We start from the raw sequence: 17644 nt of genomic DNA, 5'->3' as shown, positions 1-17644 counted from the left end.
GGGGGGGGGGGGGGCAGGACCCAGGGCAGGTAGGGGTGGGGCATCCCCCTTCACCACATATGCCCCCTACAACCCCTATGCTCCTGTGACCAACACGACTTGCTGTGCTCCGCAAACGTCCTTAGCTCCATATATCTCATGCCCCACAACACCGCTGTTCCCTGTGCCTCCTGTGCCCCACAAAGCCCTATGCCCCACATGCCCCCGTGACTGACATGCCTCGCTATCACCTAACCTCCCAATACCCTCCTGCTCCCCACATGCCTTCTTGTGCCTCACATATGTCCTGAGCTCCACATGCCCCCTGTGCCCCACATGCCTCCCTGTACCCTGCATGAATCCCACTCCCCACATGCCTCTTGGTGCCCCACATACCTCCCTGCACCTCAAACTCACCTGTGCCACACAAGCTTCCTGTACCCTACAGACCTCTGCCCCACATGCCCCTGTGCCCCACATGCCTCCTGCACYCCACACATCTCCCTGTGTCCTGCACCCCTGTTCCCACACACCCCCCTGTGCCCATGCCTCCTCTGCCCCACACCCACCTGTGCCCCACATGCTCTGTGTGCCCCATGACTCCCAATCCCCTCCATGTCCTCCACACCTCCTGTACCCCAACACCCCCTGTATGCCACTTGCCTCCCTGCACCCCACATGCCTCCTGTGTCCCTCACTCTTCCCTGAGTCCCACATGCCTCCTTCTGCTTCACACATCCCTATGCCCCACATGCCTCCAGATTGCCCCCCCCCAGCTCCTGCTGGTGCCCCCCAGCAGCACTCCGCCTCACTCCTCCCCTTCCCGTGCCTGATCTTCCGGGTTTGCCCTGGCACCCTGCGGACACCACCCTGGCCCAACAGCCCCCGGCTCCATGCGCTGCAGAAGAGGCAATGCGGGGAGGAGAGGGCTGCTGAGAGGTGGGGGCTCCTTTTGGAGCATCTCTACTCTGCTGTGCCCGGAGACGCGCGGCGAAGCCTGCCACTCCTCTGTGGCCGGCAGCCAGCCAGGCCTGATCCGGGATCGGCCCAGCGCTGGCAACGGCRCTGTTGTGGGGGTAGGTCAGGGCTCCCTGCACCAGCTCCTCAGCAGCGCCKGGCTCTCAACTCCCAGCCCCCAGGCCTGCCCTTGAGCATGTTTTAGTCCTCTGACTCAAGGGTTTTCTCCTGAATTGAACTGGGGCGATCCCTAGCACAACAGCCTCTTCCTGCCCGCAGTTCACCCTCCCTCTCTTATCTTGCCTAGCCCTGTTCTGGTGAACTTGCAGCTTGGCGATTCCCTCAGACGCTGAAACCAAGGCAAAAGAGCTTAGGGGTAGCGCACGGAAACCTCAGACTGCAGGAGTCTGGGTCCAGGATCGGCAGGGAGCTTGGAGGAGGGGGCCAGGTAAGGGACAAGCCCAGAAGTGGGGATGAGGTCCACTAGCCATAGCCCTTCTAGGCTTGCAGTTCTCCTGCACAGTCTCTCTCTGCTTTTTGCCTTTTTTCCCTGCTGCTCTGCCTTTTTCTTTTTTTTTTCTTTCCTTTTTTTTTTCCTCCTTTGACTAGGGCAGGGTTCATTTCTGGGCTCCTCCCTCCATGCCCCAGCTGCCCTAAGTCTCCTTTCTCCCAGCCTGCTCACCTCATCTTGCCATCTTGTCACAGGAAACCCTGCTCTGGCACCTCTGGGTGTCCTCCAAAGGCTTGAAGTCCCCCTCCCTGGGGTTGTCTATACTTGTGGTTTGGGGCAGTGGCAGATGCTGAGCTTGTTGAGCCTGGGATGAGGATTGGCATTAAATGAAGGTAGAACTTTCATCTGCCTTACAAAACCAGCAAAACCAATAAATTGCACCCTCCGCCGGTTCTTGAGAACAAAATTTGTATGCTCTATTTGTTGTGTCTGGCATGGTGCACTGGAGAGCAGAGGGATGTGATGGATTGGCTCCTTCTTTGGTCCTCATCCTCCCAGGTTGCAGTCCAGTTTGTGTTGGGGGCAGGGGGAAGTCCTCTCCCTGCCATGCCACCCCTTTTGCTGTGCCACTGGGCTGGCACCGCAAGCCCATGTCCACTTGCTAGTTGGGGGAGAGGGAAATGAGGCAGCTTCGCACGTCTGCAGGTCAGGCTGAGCTCTCTGTGCAGATGGAACAGCAAGGGCAGTTTGGCAGCACCATCCAGAAGATGCCTCTGAATTTAACCCCCTTGGGGTTAAACTCATCGGAGTTGGGTCTTAGCCTCCTGCTCTGGATCTACATGAGTGATATCTCCTTATTCTGGACGGGACCCCAAGAGCCCTCTCCTTGCACCCCTCACAGGATGAACCCCTATGCGGGGCTGGTGAGCCGCCTGAGGGCAGCCTGGCTCTCAGGGAAGACGCGCCCTATGGAGTACCGAGTGGCCCAGCTGGAGGCCCTGGGCCGTTTCCTGGATGAGAAGAAGCAGGACATACTGGACGCCTTGGCCTCTGACATGCGCAAGGTGAGACCATAACCCTGCAGCTCAGTGCCTTCCTCCAGATTCCTGCCAACAACCCCCAGCTTGGGGGGGAGGGGAATCCACAGGGCAGCCTCATACGCAAAGGCATCGGGCAGCTGTGCCCTGGCAGTGGAGGACTGGGTGCCTGGCTCACCCTCTCAGCTCCCAGAACATGTCTGGGCACATCCTTGCARAGGAGACTTGGAAACCTCACCCACCTCCTGCCTGCCTCTTCACTGCCTATTTGCACAGCAGAACAAAAGTGTTTTTTCTAACTGTTGTTGATTTGCTGCTTCCTAGGTATTTCTTGATGAGACTCATCTGCTGGTGGTTTTTGCTTTTTGCTGTTAGCTTTTGGAGGAAGCCCTTGGAAGCCCTCCCAGGGTATGGGAGGGAAAATGAACTGCAACTTGTGTTTGGCTGTACAGAAATGGAATAAATTAGCCCTGGGGTAGCCTTTGCTCAGAGCAATTTGGGGCCTTTGTTGCCATCACCACCTCTGCAGCTATGTCTGCACTGTGTGGCCATCTAGAGCAGCTGAAGCTCTTGAGTTACTAAACACATATCTTCAAGCAAGGACTTTTGACATGCCTTAGGAACCTGCTGGCAAAGGGTGGTGCACAGCCAGGCAGGCATGCCAGCACGTTATGACGAAAGTGTCCTGCTGGAGTGGTGGCTGTGCCCTGCGGAGGCCCATCCTTGCCACTCTGAGGGCACAGGATGCTGCCATGGGTCTCCTGCCACACTGGAGCTGGTAGCACCTTGCTTAAGGCTGCCCAGCAGGCTCTGTGTTCGGGGCTGGGGGAACAGCCATCTCCATAGGGTGTCTCTGGGGCTGTGCCTGTGGTGGGAGGCACTGTGCTGACTTCTTCTATGTCCCCAGCCCCCCTTTGAAGTGGAGATCTCCGAGATCTCCATTTGCAGGAGTGAGCTCAACCATGCACTGAATAACCTGGGCACCTGGATGAAGGATGAATACGTGGAGAAGAACTGGGTAAGGGCCAGTGGCCAGGCAGGTCTGAGCCGAGGAGGCATAGGATGGGAACTGGGGATTCCTTACACCATGTTTCCCTCCCCAGGTGACACAGTTGGACTCAGCTTTCATCCGCAAGGACCCATATGGGGTGGTGCTCATCATTGTTCCCTGGAATTACCCCATCAACCTCCTCCTGGTGCCCCTCATCGGAGCCATCGCTGCTGGTGAGTCTGGGCTGCATTTCCCCTGTGCTGGAGGTCACCAGGTGCCAGGACCTCAGCATGGGGGGTAGTCTAGTATTTTCCCTGGAGCAGGCAGGGGGTGAGGGTGGTGGTCCTGTACCAGAAGCAAGCCCTCTGCTCCCCAAGAGTGAGGTTCTTATGGGGAGGGAGCCCCTGTCCTGCAGGTAACTGTGTCGTCATGAAACCGTCTGAGATCAGCAAGGATGTGGAGAAGTTAGTGGCTGAGACGCTGCCCAACTACTTAGACAAGGTAGGAAATATCTCTGTCCTGGCCCCTTTCCTCTCTGTTGCCTATAGCAGGATTGTTCCCAGGCATGTGCCCCTCTCATGGCTGCTGTGCCACATCCCTACTGCTCGATGCTCAGCTGATGTCTCCCTCCCAATGCTCTTACTCCACTCCTGCCCAGCTCAGGCCTTACACTCCCCTGCTGTCTGGGTTGCAGGACTGCTTTGCTGTGGTGACAGCTGGTGTGGAAGAGACCAACAAACTACTGGAGAACAAATTCGACTACATCTTCTTCACTGGTACACCTGCAGGGGCCTGGGTCCCCTGCTCCCACMCCATCCCTGCCTTTCCTCAAGATGGGGATGTGAATGCAGTGGCCAGCTCATCCCCAGAGCCCCAGCAAGCCAGGCAGTGATTGGGGCTTTGCAATCTCAGACTCTGGCTACACTCAGAGTGGGTGAGAGCTGAGAGGGACAGGCTGTGCMAGCTTTCTCTAGCCCTTATAGGGAGACTCGATTGTAGGCCACAGCTCCCAGCTGCCTGAACCATAGGGCTGAACATTCACACTGCTCTCCCTGCCCTCAGGCAACTCTTCCGTGGGCAGGATCATTATGACAGCTGCTGCCAAGCACCTGACACCAGTGACGCTGGAGCTGGGAGGCAAGAACCCCTGCTACGTGTCTGACACCTGTGAAGTGCACAACGTGGCCAGGCGGGTGGCCTGGGGGCGCTTCTTCAATGCAGGGCAGACTTGCGTGGCACCTGACTACATACTGTGCAGCGTGGAGATGCAGGAGAAGCTGCTGCCTGCCCTGCGTGAGGCCATTACTGAGTTTTATGGCCCCAACCCCCAGGAGTCCCCTGACTTTGCCCGCATCATGGGGGACAAACATTTCCAGCGCATCCGGGCTCTGCTGAGCAGCGGGCGTGTGGCTATCGGAGGACAGACAGATGAACAGGAGCGCTATATCGGTGAGGGCACAGGACTGCATGACCAGGCCATGGGGCAGAAGTATTGATAGGGTTGCAGGGGTCTCGGTCCCCCCCCACTGTGGCTGCTTTCCACCAAGTATGGCACATCACAGGCAGCACAGGCTGAATTTGGTATTTGCACTCTGATTGCGTGAGGCCCTGCTATGACAACTGAGCTCTTTCCTCAGTTCTCCTCCCCTCTTCTGTGTTGTCTCACCTGTAGACCCCAGGCCAGCTTTGCCTCGAGGTCGCATCCATATTGTCACTTGTTGCTGCAGATCTGAGCTTAAGTCATGACTTGCCCCATCATCATCTGCAAAAAGGCTTTTTGCTGGCTGCTCTCAGCCTCTCTGCAATTTTGAAGGCGCAGTTGAACTAATCTCTGCCATATGCCTGACCTTRCACTAGTGCCCTGGGTGCCTGATCCTGCTGGGGCCCTGGCAGTCACTGCTGCATGCAGCAAAGCTGTTTGGGGCCTATACACCACTAGGCATGGTCCAGCTGACTGTACTTGCTCTTCCTGGCCTACTTTCTCTCTGCAGCTCCCACAGTGCTGGTTGATGTGCAGCCAAAGGACCCCATCATGCAGGAGGAGATCTTTGGGCCCATCTTGCCCATCCTAACTGTGGCCAATGTGGACGAAGCCATTGCCTTTATCAATGCTCGGGAGCAGCCACTGGCCCTCTACGTCTTCTCCTCTTGCAAGAAGGTATGGGTAGGAGCCAAGCTGGGCCAAGAGGCCCAAGGCTTCCCTGACAGCAGTGGCAGTGGCCTCTCCTGGCCTTCTCCCTGGTTGGGGGAGGGATGCGGAGGGGTGCTGGGCCAGGCATGCTCTGCTCCCAGGCAGTGGGGAGTGCAGATGGGTGCCCTGTGCTCATCCCCCCAACCAGGTGCTGCAGCAGGTGCTGAAGCAGACCAGCAGCGGTGGCTTCTGTGCCAACGACACCATGATGCATATGACGCTCACCTCGCTGCCATTCGGCGGCATCGGTATGGCCGCCCGGGTCCCCCTGTCCCTGCTGCCAGGGGACGGCAGGCCTGAGCCTTCCCAGCTCGSCCCCCCCGCTGCCCCTGGGCACGCTGGAAGCTGAAGCGCTGTGCGTTGCAGGGCACAGCGGCCTGGGCCGCTACCATGGCCGGTTCACCTTCGAGACCTTCTCGCACCCGCGCTCCACCCTGCTCCGCGGTGCTGGCCGGGAGGCCCTCAACACCCTGCGCTACCCGCCCTACGCCTCGCGCCGGCTCCCGCTGCTCCGCGCCGCCGCCGAGACCAGGCGCGCTACCGCCTGCGCCCTCCTCTGATCCGCCTGCAATAAAGCCGAACCACCGCGGCTGCCAAGCTCGTCTGCCGGCCCCCGCCGGGCTCGAACCGGCGGCCCCACCGCGCCGCGCCGCCCCTCCCACCCCCTCAGCCCCGCCCCCAGCCAGTCTCCCTTGCCGCCTTCCCGCCTGTCCGTTGCCGCCCTCCCCGTTCTCACGCAGCGCAGCCAATGAGAGGCGAGCTGAGCGCTGGTTGGCCCGTCCCCTACTCCAAGCTGCGGCCTGTGACCCCGGCGCGCCCCAGCCACGCCACGCCCCCTCTTTCCCTGGTCCCGTGACCGCAGCTACCCCTTTGCGCAGGCGCCGCTGGAGAGCGCGCCTGCGCGTTTCGCTTGGGGGCGGGCCAGGGGTCAGGACGCCTAGGTCCTTGGGGGGGAGGTAAGGGGGTACCCGAGCACCTGGAACCCTCGGCGGGCGGCGGTGAGGATACTTGCGGCCCGAGGGCTCGGGGTGGGGGGATCAGGACTCCTGCGTCCCTTGGGAAGGGGGTACTCGAGACTTTTGGGCTCTGGGAGGGGGTGTCAGGACGTCTGGGTGCCTTGCGGGGGGTAGGGGGAGGGCAGGGCGCTTAGGTCCCCTTGTGCGGGGCGGGGGGAGGGAGAAGGAGGCCAAGGGTCCCGTGGAGGAGGGAGCCTGCGGTTTGGGAGTCTCTTGTAGTGGAGGACTGGGGACCAGGACGCCTATATCCCTCGTGGGAAGCAGTGGGAGGGGGAGGCGGATGGCTGGATCCCTTGGGAGTGGGGCAGGATGCCTATATCCCTTGTGGTAGGTGGGGGGCAGGGGGGAGACACTTGTGTCCCTCGTGGGAAGTGGGAATTCAGGATACCAGGATCTGGACCTTGGGGGCGGGGGGCATAGAAAGGATACCTGGATCCCCTGTGGGAAGAGGAGARGCAGGATGCCTGGATTTCTCTGGGAGGAGAGGGGCAGGACACCTGTGTCCCCTCATGGGACTCAGGATGCCTGGATCCCTTGTGGGAGCGGGGAGGGGGGAGCTCAGGATGTCTGGGTCTCTTCTGGTGGGTAGGTGGTGGCCAGGGTACCTCAATCACTTATGGGAAGTGGGGGATCCAGGACCCTGCTGGTACTGGGCCTTTGTGGCTGGCTCCATCCCGGCTGGCACCTGGACCTCAGTGGGTGCCAGCCTTGTGGTGCCAGCTGGGTGCCTGCCGGGGTCAGGGCTGGCAGTGAGTGACAGGACAGGCCACTGCCCCTGCTGCAGGACTGGACACGATGGCACTGCGCTTGCTGTACCAGGCTGCCCGCASAGGTAAGGGCCTTGCTGGGCACCAACTCTGCCCCACCCCCCCCAAATTATCTCTGACTCCTCTCTGTTCCACTAGGCACGCCAGCCAGTCTGTGCTACCTGCGCCCCCTCAGCACCACTGCCCCCAGGGAGTCCTACAGTGAGTACTGGAGCCTGACATGACCTGCTTCCTTGGGCTGTGCCAGTGGTCCCTTGTGGCATTGTTGCAGGGGCTGCCTCTGTGCATCTCCTTCCCACTACACTCCACACAGAGCAGGGATGGTATCTCTCTCCCTGCAGAGTATGTGAATGTCCAGGACCCAGCCATGGACATGAAGTCTATCACTGATCGGGCTGCCCAGACCCTGTTATGGACAGAGCTTTTCCGAGGTGAGCCCCACATCCTGTGGCAGCTTGTGGCAGTGCAGTTCCACACCTGGTGTGGAAGACCCCATGGTAATGTTGCATGCCATGCCTCTGCTGTCATGTTGTTGTCCAGTACAGTATGTAGCTGAGGCAGAAAGGGATCTTCAGGAGTCTTCAGTCTGATCCATTGTTTTGTAGCTGGTCTCACTAGGTGAGGTGTCTCAGGGCTGCATCCAGTCAAGTTTGAGCATCTACAAGGATGGAGATTCTTTCTCTCTGGTGCTTGTTGCAGCTTGTGACCACCTTCATGGGGAAATGTTTCTCTTGTTCTAATGGGAGCTTCCCTTGTTGCAACTTGTGCATGTTTCTCCTCGTCCTGTCACTGGGCAGCTCTGAGAGAAGATGGAACCAAGGTCTTCTCTAACTATCCATTAGGCAGTTTGCAGACATCAGTACCTGCTCTTCTGTAAGCTAAACAAATCCAGCTCTCCTGGCTTCTCCACATGCATGCCATGCTGTGGCCTCTTGCCACCTTTGTGGCATCTTGTGAGGAGTCCAGTGCTTTTCCCCTGTTGAGCAGGCAGTAAGTTACTTTCTCTGTCTCCCTCCAGGCCTAGCCATGACTTTGAGCTACCTCTTCCGGGAACCGGCCACTATCAACTACCCTTTTGAGAAGGGCCCGCTGAGTCCCCGCTTCCGTGGGGAGCATGCGCTGCGCCGCTACCCATCTGGGGAGGAGAGGTGCATTGCTTGCAAACTCTGTGAGGCTGTCTGTCCAGCCCAGGTGAGTATCCATGGGGAGTCCCCCTCCTCCTCTCCCCAGGGCACCCAGCCTGAGTTGACTCCTTGCCTTCCTGCCTCTGGGTCTGAGGGCTCTGCTGGGCCACAGAGAGTTGGCTTCTTGGGCAGGTCAGTTCCCCCTTCTCAAGGCTGGCTCAGTGGTGTTCCTGAGAGTGCTGTTCCTCTCTGTGCTGGAGCAGGAGCTGACTGCGTCCCTTCCGCTCTGTGCCAGGCAATCACCATTGAGGCAGAGCCAAGAGCGGATGGCAGCCGCCGAACTACTCGCTACGACATCGACATGACCAAGTGCATTTACTGTGGGTTCTGTCAGGAGGCCTGCCCTGTGGATGCCATTGTGGAGGTGAGTGGGGAGCCCAGCTTGCCACCTCTGCCTGGYGGTGAGGAGAGGAGCAGAGCCTGCAGACCTTTGCATCAAAAGTGGAGACAGGCAGCAGAGCTGCACAATGGCTGTGYTCTACAAGACCAGGGGCTGGAGCAGGGAAGCGGGAGGGAAGGGCCAAACCAGCCCTTCCTGCCAGGGGAGGCAAGAGGTTTGGCTGGGCCTGAGGAAGAGCTTCTCCTATCGTGCTTCTGGCAGGGCCCCAACTTTGAGTTCTCGACGGAGACACACGAGGAGCTCCTCTACAACAAGGAGAAGTTGCTCAACAATGGTGACAAGTGGGAGGCTGAGATTGCAGCCAATATCCAGGCTGATTACCTGTACCGGTGACTGCTGGACCCTGTGCAACGTGCCCATGCTGTGTTCTTCCTGCTCCCATAATAAAGGGCCTAGGGGTGTTGCCACGGCCGTCTGTGCTGGGGACCCTGGCCCCTTCCTAACCCAGACCTTGTGCTTTTCCATGTGTCTGTTTATTTGTAGCTTTTGGGTGAGGGGGGACAGGAGTGGGGGCTGAACCCCCTGCACAGGTACAGCTGCTGGCCCTGGATGGCCCCTTCAGCACTTGCCAGCCCCAGGTTTGCAGCTGCATCTTGGGAAGGGTACAGGGATCCCTGGGCACCAGCATCCTGTCCTTCCCTCTCCCAGGCAGGAGGGTCTAGAAATGAGGAGAGCATCCAGGTCGGGGAAAGCTGCAGGAGGGCATGGGGGCGGGTAGGGGGAGGGAAGTAGGGAGTGGGCACAACCCGAGGAGGGGCACGGCAGGCAGGTCAAAGGGCCCGTGGACCGGCCCCAGTGCCTTACACCGGAGTGGTGGCCGGTGCTTGCAACCGGCTCGGGGGCCACGGGGGGGCAGCCCTGCCCGGGAGGGAGGAGGAGCGGGGCTGGCGGTGAACCCCGGCGCTGTGGGTGTGGAGGGCAGAGGGGGGTGCAGATCGGGACCCGGAGACCCGGTTGCGGGGGGCGTCCCGGCGTGCTGCGTCCCGGCGGTGCCGGTGCTCCCCCGCTCGGCGCTGCGCTGCCGGGCGGGTCGGTCCCTCCCTCCGCGGCCGGGCTCTTCCTGGGGAAGAGGAAGTGCGGAGCCCGGCCCCGGCCCCGGCCCCGGTGCCGGCGGTGCACGCTCAGGGTAGGCGCGGGCGGCGCCGGGCTGCCCCCGGTGCGGCAGGGCCGGCAGCGCCCGAGCATCCCYGGTGGATGCAGGAGCCGCTCCGGTTCCCCGAAGTGGGGGGTTGGCTCTTCACTCCCGGGCATCCTGACTCAGAGGCAGCTGAGCTGGGGGGCGGGGAGGGTGGCTGGAAAGTATTTTGCAACCTCAGCACTGGGAAAAAGCTGCTTGTGACTCGAGTGAGTCACTTCCTCGGCCCCCATAGCTGCAGCCTCAGGTCGCCAGCCAGGTGCTGGTCTGGGGTGGCTTGGCTGCCAGCGCTGCAGCTTGGCTTGCTGCCCCAGCAGTGCCAAGACCTGACCCTAGCTAGGCCACTGGACGTGCTCCTTCGCTTTCCATCCTGTGGGCCACACAGCCTGGCCTTGACGCTCCACTGCCACGTGCTTCCCTCTCCCTCCAGGCGGGTACGCTGGTGCCAACGCAGTCCCGCACCGCAGCAGTGCCGGCAGCACCATGGGCTCCCTTTTCCGCAGCGAGGAGGTCTGCCTGGCCCAGCTGTTCCTGCAATCGGCCTCAGCCTACACCTGTGTCAGTGAGCTGGGCGAACGGGGGCTGCTCGAGTTCAGAGACGTACGTAGGGGATGGGGGGGGGGGGGGGGGGGGGGGGGGGGGGGGCTATGCCAGGGCTTGGTGAGGGGATTTGGGGTGGGTGAAATGGGGTACCCAGAGCACAGGGGACTTGGGGTAGGTGGGACAGGGGTACACTATTTGCAGGGGGGATGTGGTGAGGTTGGCCAGCTCCACACCTGCTGGGGCTGACGCTGACCCTGGTCTCTTCCTTCCCCAGCTGAACCCCAGTGTGAGTGCTTTCCAGCGGCGGTTTGTGGGTGAAGTGCGGCGCTGTGAGGAGATGGAGAAGACATTCAGTGAGCATTGGGGAGCCCTGGGAGGCTGCTGAGTTGGGGGTAGCATAGAGAAGGGGCCTTTTTGGGAAGGGTGCTGGGGTCTCCTGGGGGCAGGGCAGCCCTGCAGTGCCCTGGCCACCTGCTTTGCCCTTTTCCTGACTGTTCTTCTGCAGCCTTCCTGCACCAGGAGCTGCGCAAGGCTGGGCGGGTACTGAGACCGTGCCCAGACAACCCGGCGGCCCCGCTGGCCCGCGATGCCCTGTACATCCAGGAGCAGTCAGAGCAGCTGGCACAGGAGCTGCGTGAAGTCAGCCGCAACCGAGAGTCGTTGCATGGGCGCCTCCAAGAGCTGCGCGAGTACCTGCATGTCCTACGTGAGGGCCAGCGCTTCACCAGCCTCCCGGTGGGTCCGGGGCACAGTGAGAATGGGGCCACAGGGACCCAGCACTCCCTCAGGGGCTGTGGTGGTGTTCTCTTTTGCTCTCCTCATCTCTTTGCTCCTTGGCACAGCAGGCACCACTGGGCTCCCCACCTCGGCCCCGGGCCCACTCTGAGCGTGAGCCCATCCTCGACCCCTCTGTGAGCCAGCACCTTGACCGCAAAATCAAGTAAATGTGGGCTCCTACACATTCAAAGAGAGGGGCCATGAGGCAAGGGGCATGGGTAGGGCAGGGGGACAGGGCTTGGAGAGGGGCTGGGGGCATGGTTGTGGGTCTGGGGTCCATGCCTGACCCTCACTGCTCCATCTGCACTCTTGCAGCTTTGTGGCGGGTGTCATTCATCCATGGCGGGTGAGTGCCTTTGAGCGGCTGCTGTGGCGTGCCTGCCGCGGCTACCTGATCGCTAACTTTGTGGAGATGCCTGAGCCCATGGAGGACCCAGCCACGGTGAGTGTGGAGGTGCCAAAGCGAGGGGTAGCTGGGGGAGGGGGTGCTGGGGCTGGCTGTGGCTGATGCAGCCTGCACTGCCCCCAGGGCGAGAGCATCACCTGGGTCATCTTCCTTATCTCCTACTGGGGTGAGCAAATAGGGCAGAAGATCCGCAAGATCTCCGACTGGTGAGTGAGTGGCTCTATTGCCCCCATGCCCTGCACCGTGTCCCCAAAGCCTGTGGCATATGTACACCCACTCCCCAATGCCACACGGTTTTGCTGCCTAAAGGTTTATTTAGCAAGACTCGATCCCATCACCCATCCCTTCCTGGTGCCACCTGGGCCTGAATCCCTTCCTTTATGTCTGCCCATCTGCTTCAGTGCCATCGTCTGATTCCTTTTCCCAGGATGTCACAAGGGAGGTGCTGTCTTGAGTCCCCAGTTGGTCTCTTGTCCAGGAGGCTTGTGGGATGCAGAGATGGACGTCCTGGCAAATGCCTCCCTGCAGGCAGATCACATCCCTGTGCTGCCCCAGGGATGGGTTGGGCTTTTCCAGGGAGTGTTTTGCATCCCCCAACATGCTTGTGTCTGTCCCAGCTTCCACTGCCATGTGTACCTCTACCCTGAGAGCGAGGCTAGCCGCACAGAGACCCTGACGAGGCTGCTCAGCCAGATCCAGGACCTCAGTGTGGTGAGCTGGACACTGCAGGAATGGAGGGAGATGTGCGGTGAGCTGGGGGGGTAACCTGGACCCCTTTGTCCCTGACCCACTGGCCTGGGTGCTCACAGGTACTGGAGGAGACGGAACAGTACTTGGCGCAGGTGCTTGACAAGGTGGTGCTGGTGCTGCCCACGTGGCGCGTGCGGGTGCAGAAGATGAAGGCGATCTACCTTGTCCTCAACCAATGCAGCTTTGATGTCACTGAGAAGTGCCTCATCGCAGAAGTCTGGTGCCCTGTGCGTGACCTCACGCTGGTGCAGGACGCCCTGCGCCAGGGATCGGTAGGTGCCCATTTTCCCCTCATGTGGGGAGCAGTAGGTGCCCCTCTGCCCTCTGTGTGAGGAATCAATAAGAGTCCCATGCCCTCCATGTTAGGGTTTGCTAGATGCACCTCATGCTCAGGGAGGGATGCACCCCCTACATCTTGTGTCCATGGTGGGACATGAACCCCACTTCTTGTGCCTATGGTGATATGTACCCCTTCTGCCAGGAACTGGGATACCTCTCTGGTGTCCTGTGTGCCTGTGCCTTCCCCTTAAGCTTGAGTTTCCTTGGTCCAGCCCTTATGCCATGGCACATGCCCTGTGCTGAGCTTGCAATCCTGGATTGCAGCAGGATGAGACCTGCTCAGGGATGTTGCTGGCCTTTTGCCCACACATTGTGTGGGTGCAAGGGCAGTAGGGCACTGTGGGTCATACACTGGGTGCCTCCCCTGCAGTACAAGAGTGGCTCAAGTGTGGAGTGCTTCGTGCAGCGCATCCCCACCTCAGAGAGCCCCCCAACGCTCATCCGCACCAACAAGTTCACTGCTGGTTTCCAAAGCATTGTGGATGCCTATGGGGTGGCCAGCTACCAGGAGGTGAACCCCGGTAAGGACTCTTGCCCCAAGCAGGAGTGAGGGGGCCATGGACTTTTCAGGAGCAGTGCCTGGGTGGTGAGAGGGCTCCAGGAGGGTCCTGTGTAACACAGTCCCTATACCCCACAGCACCGTATGCCATCATCACGTTCCCCTTCATCTTTGCCATCATGTTTGGGGATGTGGGTCATGGGCTGCTCATGTTCCTGTTTGCCCTCTGGATGGTGCTGTATGAGAATAGCCCAAGCTTGCGGCAGGCCAGCAACGAGGTGAACAGGGCCTACAGGGACTGGTGGCATGGGATGGGRTTGTTGGTGTGGGGCAGCTTTGATGTGGGGACGGGTTGGTGTGTGGCAGAGTTGGTGGGGGGAGATGGAGTTGGTGGGGTGAGGCAGGTTTGGATGGGATGCAGTAGGTGGTGTGGGATGGGGTTGATGTGTGGTACGGTTGGTGAGATGAAATGAGGTTGATGGGGTGGGGCTGGGACAGCATGGAGCAGGGTTGGTAGTGTGGGACAGGACTTGTGTGTAAGGCCGTACCAGGGGAGAGTGGTGTGGGGCAGGTTGTGGAACAATGTGGGAGCCATGTTTGCTACCCCCAGATCTGGCTGACATTCTTTGAAGGGCGCTACCTCATCCTGCTCATGGGGGCCTTCTCTATCTACACTGGCTTCATTTACAACGAGTGCTTCAGCAAAGCCACTGTCATATTCCCCTCAGCCTGGAGCGTGGCCACCATGGCCAACCACTCTTCCTGGAGGTGAGACCCCTGCCCCCCTGCAGCCTCCAGAACCAGCCCTCCCCCCTGTACTGATGCCCCCTCGCTCTTCCCACAGTTCTGACTACCTCGCTACTCACCCGTCCCTCACCCTGGACCCCAACATCACAGGCGTCTTCCAAGGGCCCTACCCTTTTGGGATCGACCCAGTGAGTGGGGCTCTAGGGGGGACGGGATGGCACAGGACCTTCAGCAGAGCGGCTGAGTCTCTCACCCCCTCACTCTCCTTTGCCCTGGGCAGATTTGGAGCTTGGCCACCAACCACCTCAGCTTCCTCAACTCTTTCAAGATGAAGATGTCTGTGGTGCTGGGCATTGTACACATGGGCTTTGGTGTCCTCCTGGGGGTCTTCAACCATGTGTGAGTCTCCCCTCACTGTGCCTGTGGGCTCTGGCCGTCCCCACCCACCTGAGTTCTGCTAAAGGTCCAGAGCATGACTTTCTTAGGGCAGAGCAATCCCTGCAGGATTGATGCTGGCCTTGGCACCAGACTGGGACAGGCAAGAGGAGCCCTGTGTCCTACATCAGTTTATGGTGCAAGCGCTGTGCAGACCCCCTGCAATACCTCCATGAGAGGCACCTTGCCCATGTGGGCATAGGGTGATGGCATAGGGCATCCCATATCTCATGCCAGGCTGAGCCTCGGTGGTGCCCCTCTCTGCCCAGGCACTTCCAGCAGCGACATCGACTGGTGCTGGAGTTCCTGCCCGAGATGGTCTTCCTGCTGGCCCTTTTTGGCTACCTTGTCTTCCTCATCTTTTACAAGTGGATCAAGTTCAGTGCTATCAACTCCATGGTGGCCCCCAGCATCCTCATCCACTTCATCGACATGTTCCTCTTCACCTCCAATGATGAAAACCTCCCGCTCTACAAGGGCCAGGTAGTGCCTTCTGCCACGAGGCAGCCATGGGAGGGCCCAGCTCTCCTTTCTAGCTTGATCCTCTGGCTGGCCTTTATGTGCTGTGTTGTCCCCTTTGCCTTGTATAGTCCTGTGCTCACCCAGGAACGCTGCCAAGCCAGGGATGCTGAGCAATGCTGGGAGCAGCAGGGAGCTCTGGGGGGCTTGGAGCAGTGGGGATGGGTGTCCCATGCTTGGGATGAGGTGCACAAGCCTTGGACACAGAACTGGGAAGAGGAGCTTCTCCACAGCCCACCCCTCCGCATGGCGCCCTCTGCGTGTGCAGCCCTGCTGGGCAGCCAGCCTGTGTTGCAAGCAGTGTATCTCCCACTGTTCTTGGTTCARCTTGGTGAAGCTGCCTGGCTGAGGCAAGATATCGAGTGCTTTGAACCCAGATTATGGGCACAGGGCTGCTGGGGTCACTTGAGGGGACCTTGAGATGACATCTCATGCTGGATACAAGACCTTGGAAACTGTGGGGTACCACTCAGGACTCTCCCCTAATCTCACAGGTGCCTGTGCAGACCGTACTGGTGGTGCTGGCTCTAGCAGCAGTGCCTGTCCTGCTGCTGGGAACACCCCTCTACTTGTACTGCCGACAGCGCTCACAGTGGATGGGCCACTCTGTGGTAAGGTTGAGGCCAGAGGGGCACTTGGCTGGAGCCGGGAGATGCAGCAGGGTCTCACCTTAGGTCTTGTTCCTGCACAGCCAATGACCAGGGGGGAGCAGGAGCCACTGCTGGAGGGACAGGAGGCTGGCAACTCTGTCAATGCCACCAAGGAAGATGTAGAGAGTGGGGCACACGTCTACAAGGCTGAGGTGAGGGCTCCAGCCAATGGACCTGAGCCTGGCACTGCTGGGAAGGGTAGCAGAGCCAGGCGAGCCATGCCCGCCTGATGTCCCACAAACCTTGTGCCTCTGCAGCATTTTGAGTTCTCCGAGGTGTTCATGCACCAGGCGATCCATACCATTGAGTACTGCCTGGGCTGCATCTCCAACACTGCATCCTATCTGCGTCTCTGGGCCCTCAGCCTGGCGCATGCACGTGAGTCTTCCCTTGCCCTAACGGTCTCCCCTCTGCATGCTCTGGGATTCCTTACCCAGCACCTTGGGGCTAGGGAGAGCCTCACCTTGACTGGTGCCCATCCCACAGAGCTGTCAGAGGTTCTCTGGAACATGGTGATGCGCAATGGATTTGTGAGGCTGAACTATGTCGGTGGTGTCGTGCTGGTGCCAGTCTTCGCCTTCTTTGCTGTGCTCACTGTGGCCATCCTGCTGGTGATGGAGGGGCTCTCAGCCTTCCTGCATGCCTTGCGGCTGCACTGGTGAGCCCCCAGCAGAGGCACTGGGAGGGGGACAGGCACACTGGTGTCCCCCCACCGGCTCTGACTGTCCCCTCTCTTTGGCAGGGTGGAGTTTCAGAATAAGTTCTACGTGGGTGCTGGGTACAAGCTGTGCCCCTTTGCCTTCACGCCCGACGTCTGGGAGTAGGGTTACCGTGCCATGCCATGCCACCCTGCTGCGCTGCCTTTGTGCCTTTTGCAAGGATGCTGTTGCTGGTCCTGCCTGGCTGCTAATTCCCAGAGCCCTCTCTTCTAGCCCAGAGCAGTTTATCTTTTTTTTCTCCTTTCTCTTTTATGATGGCAAACAAGTGAGTGGGGACCTGGCAGAGTGGTGATAAAGCCAGAGGTGCTGTGCTACCCCTAATATCCGAATTGCCTGCCTTACCATGCCCTCGTGATGGAAGTAGGGGGGCTCAGAGCTTCRGAAAACCCAATCCCGTGTTGACTTTGCCCTTTCTCTTCCATCCTACTTGCTGCCTTTGTCCTGGGGTGGCAGGAAGGATGCCTGAGGATCCTGTGCAGGGGAGTCCATGCTGGCTGCCCAGGTGCAATGAGGCAGGGCTGCATCCCGTCCCAAGGTGGTATGCTGGGGAGGGGGGCACCAAGAGGCTGGATGCAGGATATGTTCAGTGATGCTTGTACCCTCCTCCACTCTTCTGGTCTGGGCAGCCTTACTATGCCCTGGGAAACTTTCCTTTGGCAGCAAATAAAAGCTATCCAAGCAGTGCTGTTCTCTGACTGCTCTCAGCTCAGCCCTTAGGATTCAGGAGGCTCATGAGCACCCAGCCCAGAGGTTTCCATACCCAGCACACTGCCCCTCTTCCACCTGCTTCGGCAGGGCTCAGAGGAGGATGAGGGTCGGCATGGGGCATGGCCTGTCCTGTCTGCCCCTATGCAAGGAATGGGGGGGCATGGGCCCAGAGGGAGGCATGCGACCCTAGCAGGACAGGGGCTGATTCCTGGCATTGCCTCACTGCTGGCTATAGCCAAAGGTGGGTGCTGGTCCTGTCCCATAGACATTGAGTGTGTGGAAGCTGGCTGCCCGCAAGGTGGGAATGGAGTAGGGCATGGCACGGGGCTTGGCTCCCACATACACGCTGTGGTAGGTGAGGGACTGATATGGAGGCACAGGCAGCTCTGGAAAGCCAGAGGTGCCTGCTGCTGGGACAAGAGCTGGCTGGTGGAGTGGGGCTGG

At 59.9% G+C, this 17644-nt stretch overlaps 3 protein-coding genes across 14 annotated transcripts; all 3 read left to right on the top strand.

Annotated features, from left to right (window-relative positions):
- The first annotated feature begins 792 nt into the window (after nt 1-792).
- LOC146594506 (aldehyde dehydrogenase family 3 member B1-like) lies at nt 793-6203 on the top strand. 5 transcript variants are annotated; one of them, XM_085307290.1, is made up of 11 exons: nt 793-918; nt 1266-1384; nt 2289-2451; nt 3332-3442; nt 3528-3648; nt 3831-3916; nt 4110-4191; nt 4478-4864; nt 5407-5573; nt 5755-5854; nt 5973-6203. In XM_085307290.1, exons 3-11 carry the CDS (start codon nt 2290-2292, stop codon nt 6164-6166), a joined length of 1410 nt encoding a protein of 469 aa, XP_085163416.1. In that variant the 5' UTR covers nt 793-918; nt 1266-1384; nt 2289; the 3' UTR covers nt 6167-6203. The 5 variants fall into 5 exon arrangements, with proteins under 5 accessions (XP_085163416.1, XP_085163414.1, XP_085163413.1 ...); XM_085307288.1 differs by having other exon boundaries at nt 1244-1384; XM_085307289.1 differs by lacking the exon at nt 793-918 and adding an exon at nt 925-1055 and having other exon boundaries at nt 1244-1384.
- Nucleotides 6204-6462: 259 nt separating this feature from the next.
- Nucleotides 6463-9422, top strand: NDUFS8 (NADH:ubiquinone oxidoreductase core subunit S8). 7 transcript variants are annotated; one of them, XM_085307296.1, is made up of 7 exons: nt 6463-6562; nt 7364-7454; nt 7528-7590; nt 7731-7820; nt 8408-8580; nt 8809-8937; nt 9175-9422. In XM_085307296.1, the coding sequence occupies exons 2-7, from the start codon at nt 7418-7420 to the stop codon at nt 9304-9306; spliced, it is 624 nt and encodes a 207-aa protein (XP_085163422.1). In that variant the 5' UTR covers nt 6463-6562; nt 7364-7417; the 3' UTR covers nt 9307-9422. The 7 variants fall into 7 exon arrangements, with proteins under 7 accessions (XP_085163422.1, XP_085163421.1, XP_085163418.1 ...); XM_085307295.1 differs by having other exon boundaries at nt 6511-6604; nt 7343-7454; XM_085307292.1 differs by having other exon boundaries at nt 6512-6604.
- Nucleotides 9423-10046: 624 nt separating this feature from the next.
- Nucleotides 10047-17173, top strand: TCIRG1 (T cell immune regulator 1, ATPase H+ transporting V0 subunit a3). 2 transcript variants are annotated; one of them, XM_085307285.1, is made up of 20 exons: nt 10047-10099; nt 10539-10708; nt 10926-11004; nt 11157-11386; nt 11497-11591; nt 11744-11870; nt 11958-12040; nt 12452-12545; nt 12644-12856; nt 13294-13444; nt 13561-13700; nt 14033-14190; nt 14267-14357; nt 14450-14568; nt 14874-15087; nt 15618-15734; nt 15815-15925; nt 16031-16151; nt 16260-16431; nt 16516-17173. In XM_085307285.1, exons 2-20 carry the CDS (start codon nt 10592-10594, stop codon nt 16595-16597), a joined length of 2514 nt encoding a protein of 837 aa, XP_085163411.1. In that variant the 5' UTR covers nt 10047-10099; nt 10539-10591; the 3' UTR covers nt 16598-17173. The 2 variants fall into 2 exon arrangements, with proteins under 2 accessions (XP_085163411.1, XP_085163410.1); XM_085307284.1 differs by having other exon boundaries at nt 11494-11591.
- Nucleotides 17174-17644: the final 471 nt, after the last annotated feature.

This window comes from Rhea americana, unplaced genomic scaffold (genome assembly GCF_003343005.1).
Source record: "Rhea americana isolate MKP2758 unplaced genomic scaffold, rheAme1 scaffold_257, whole genome shotgun sequence".
Classification (NCBI taxonomy): Eukaryota; Metazoa; Chordata; class Aves; order Rheiformes; family Rheidae; genus Rhea; species Rhea americana.
This window is presented reverse-complemented; position numbering and strand designations above follow the sequence as displayed.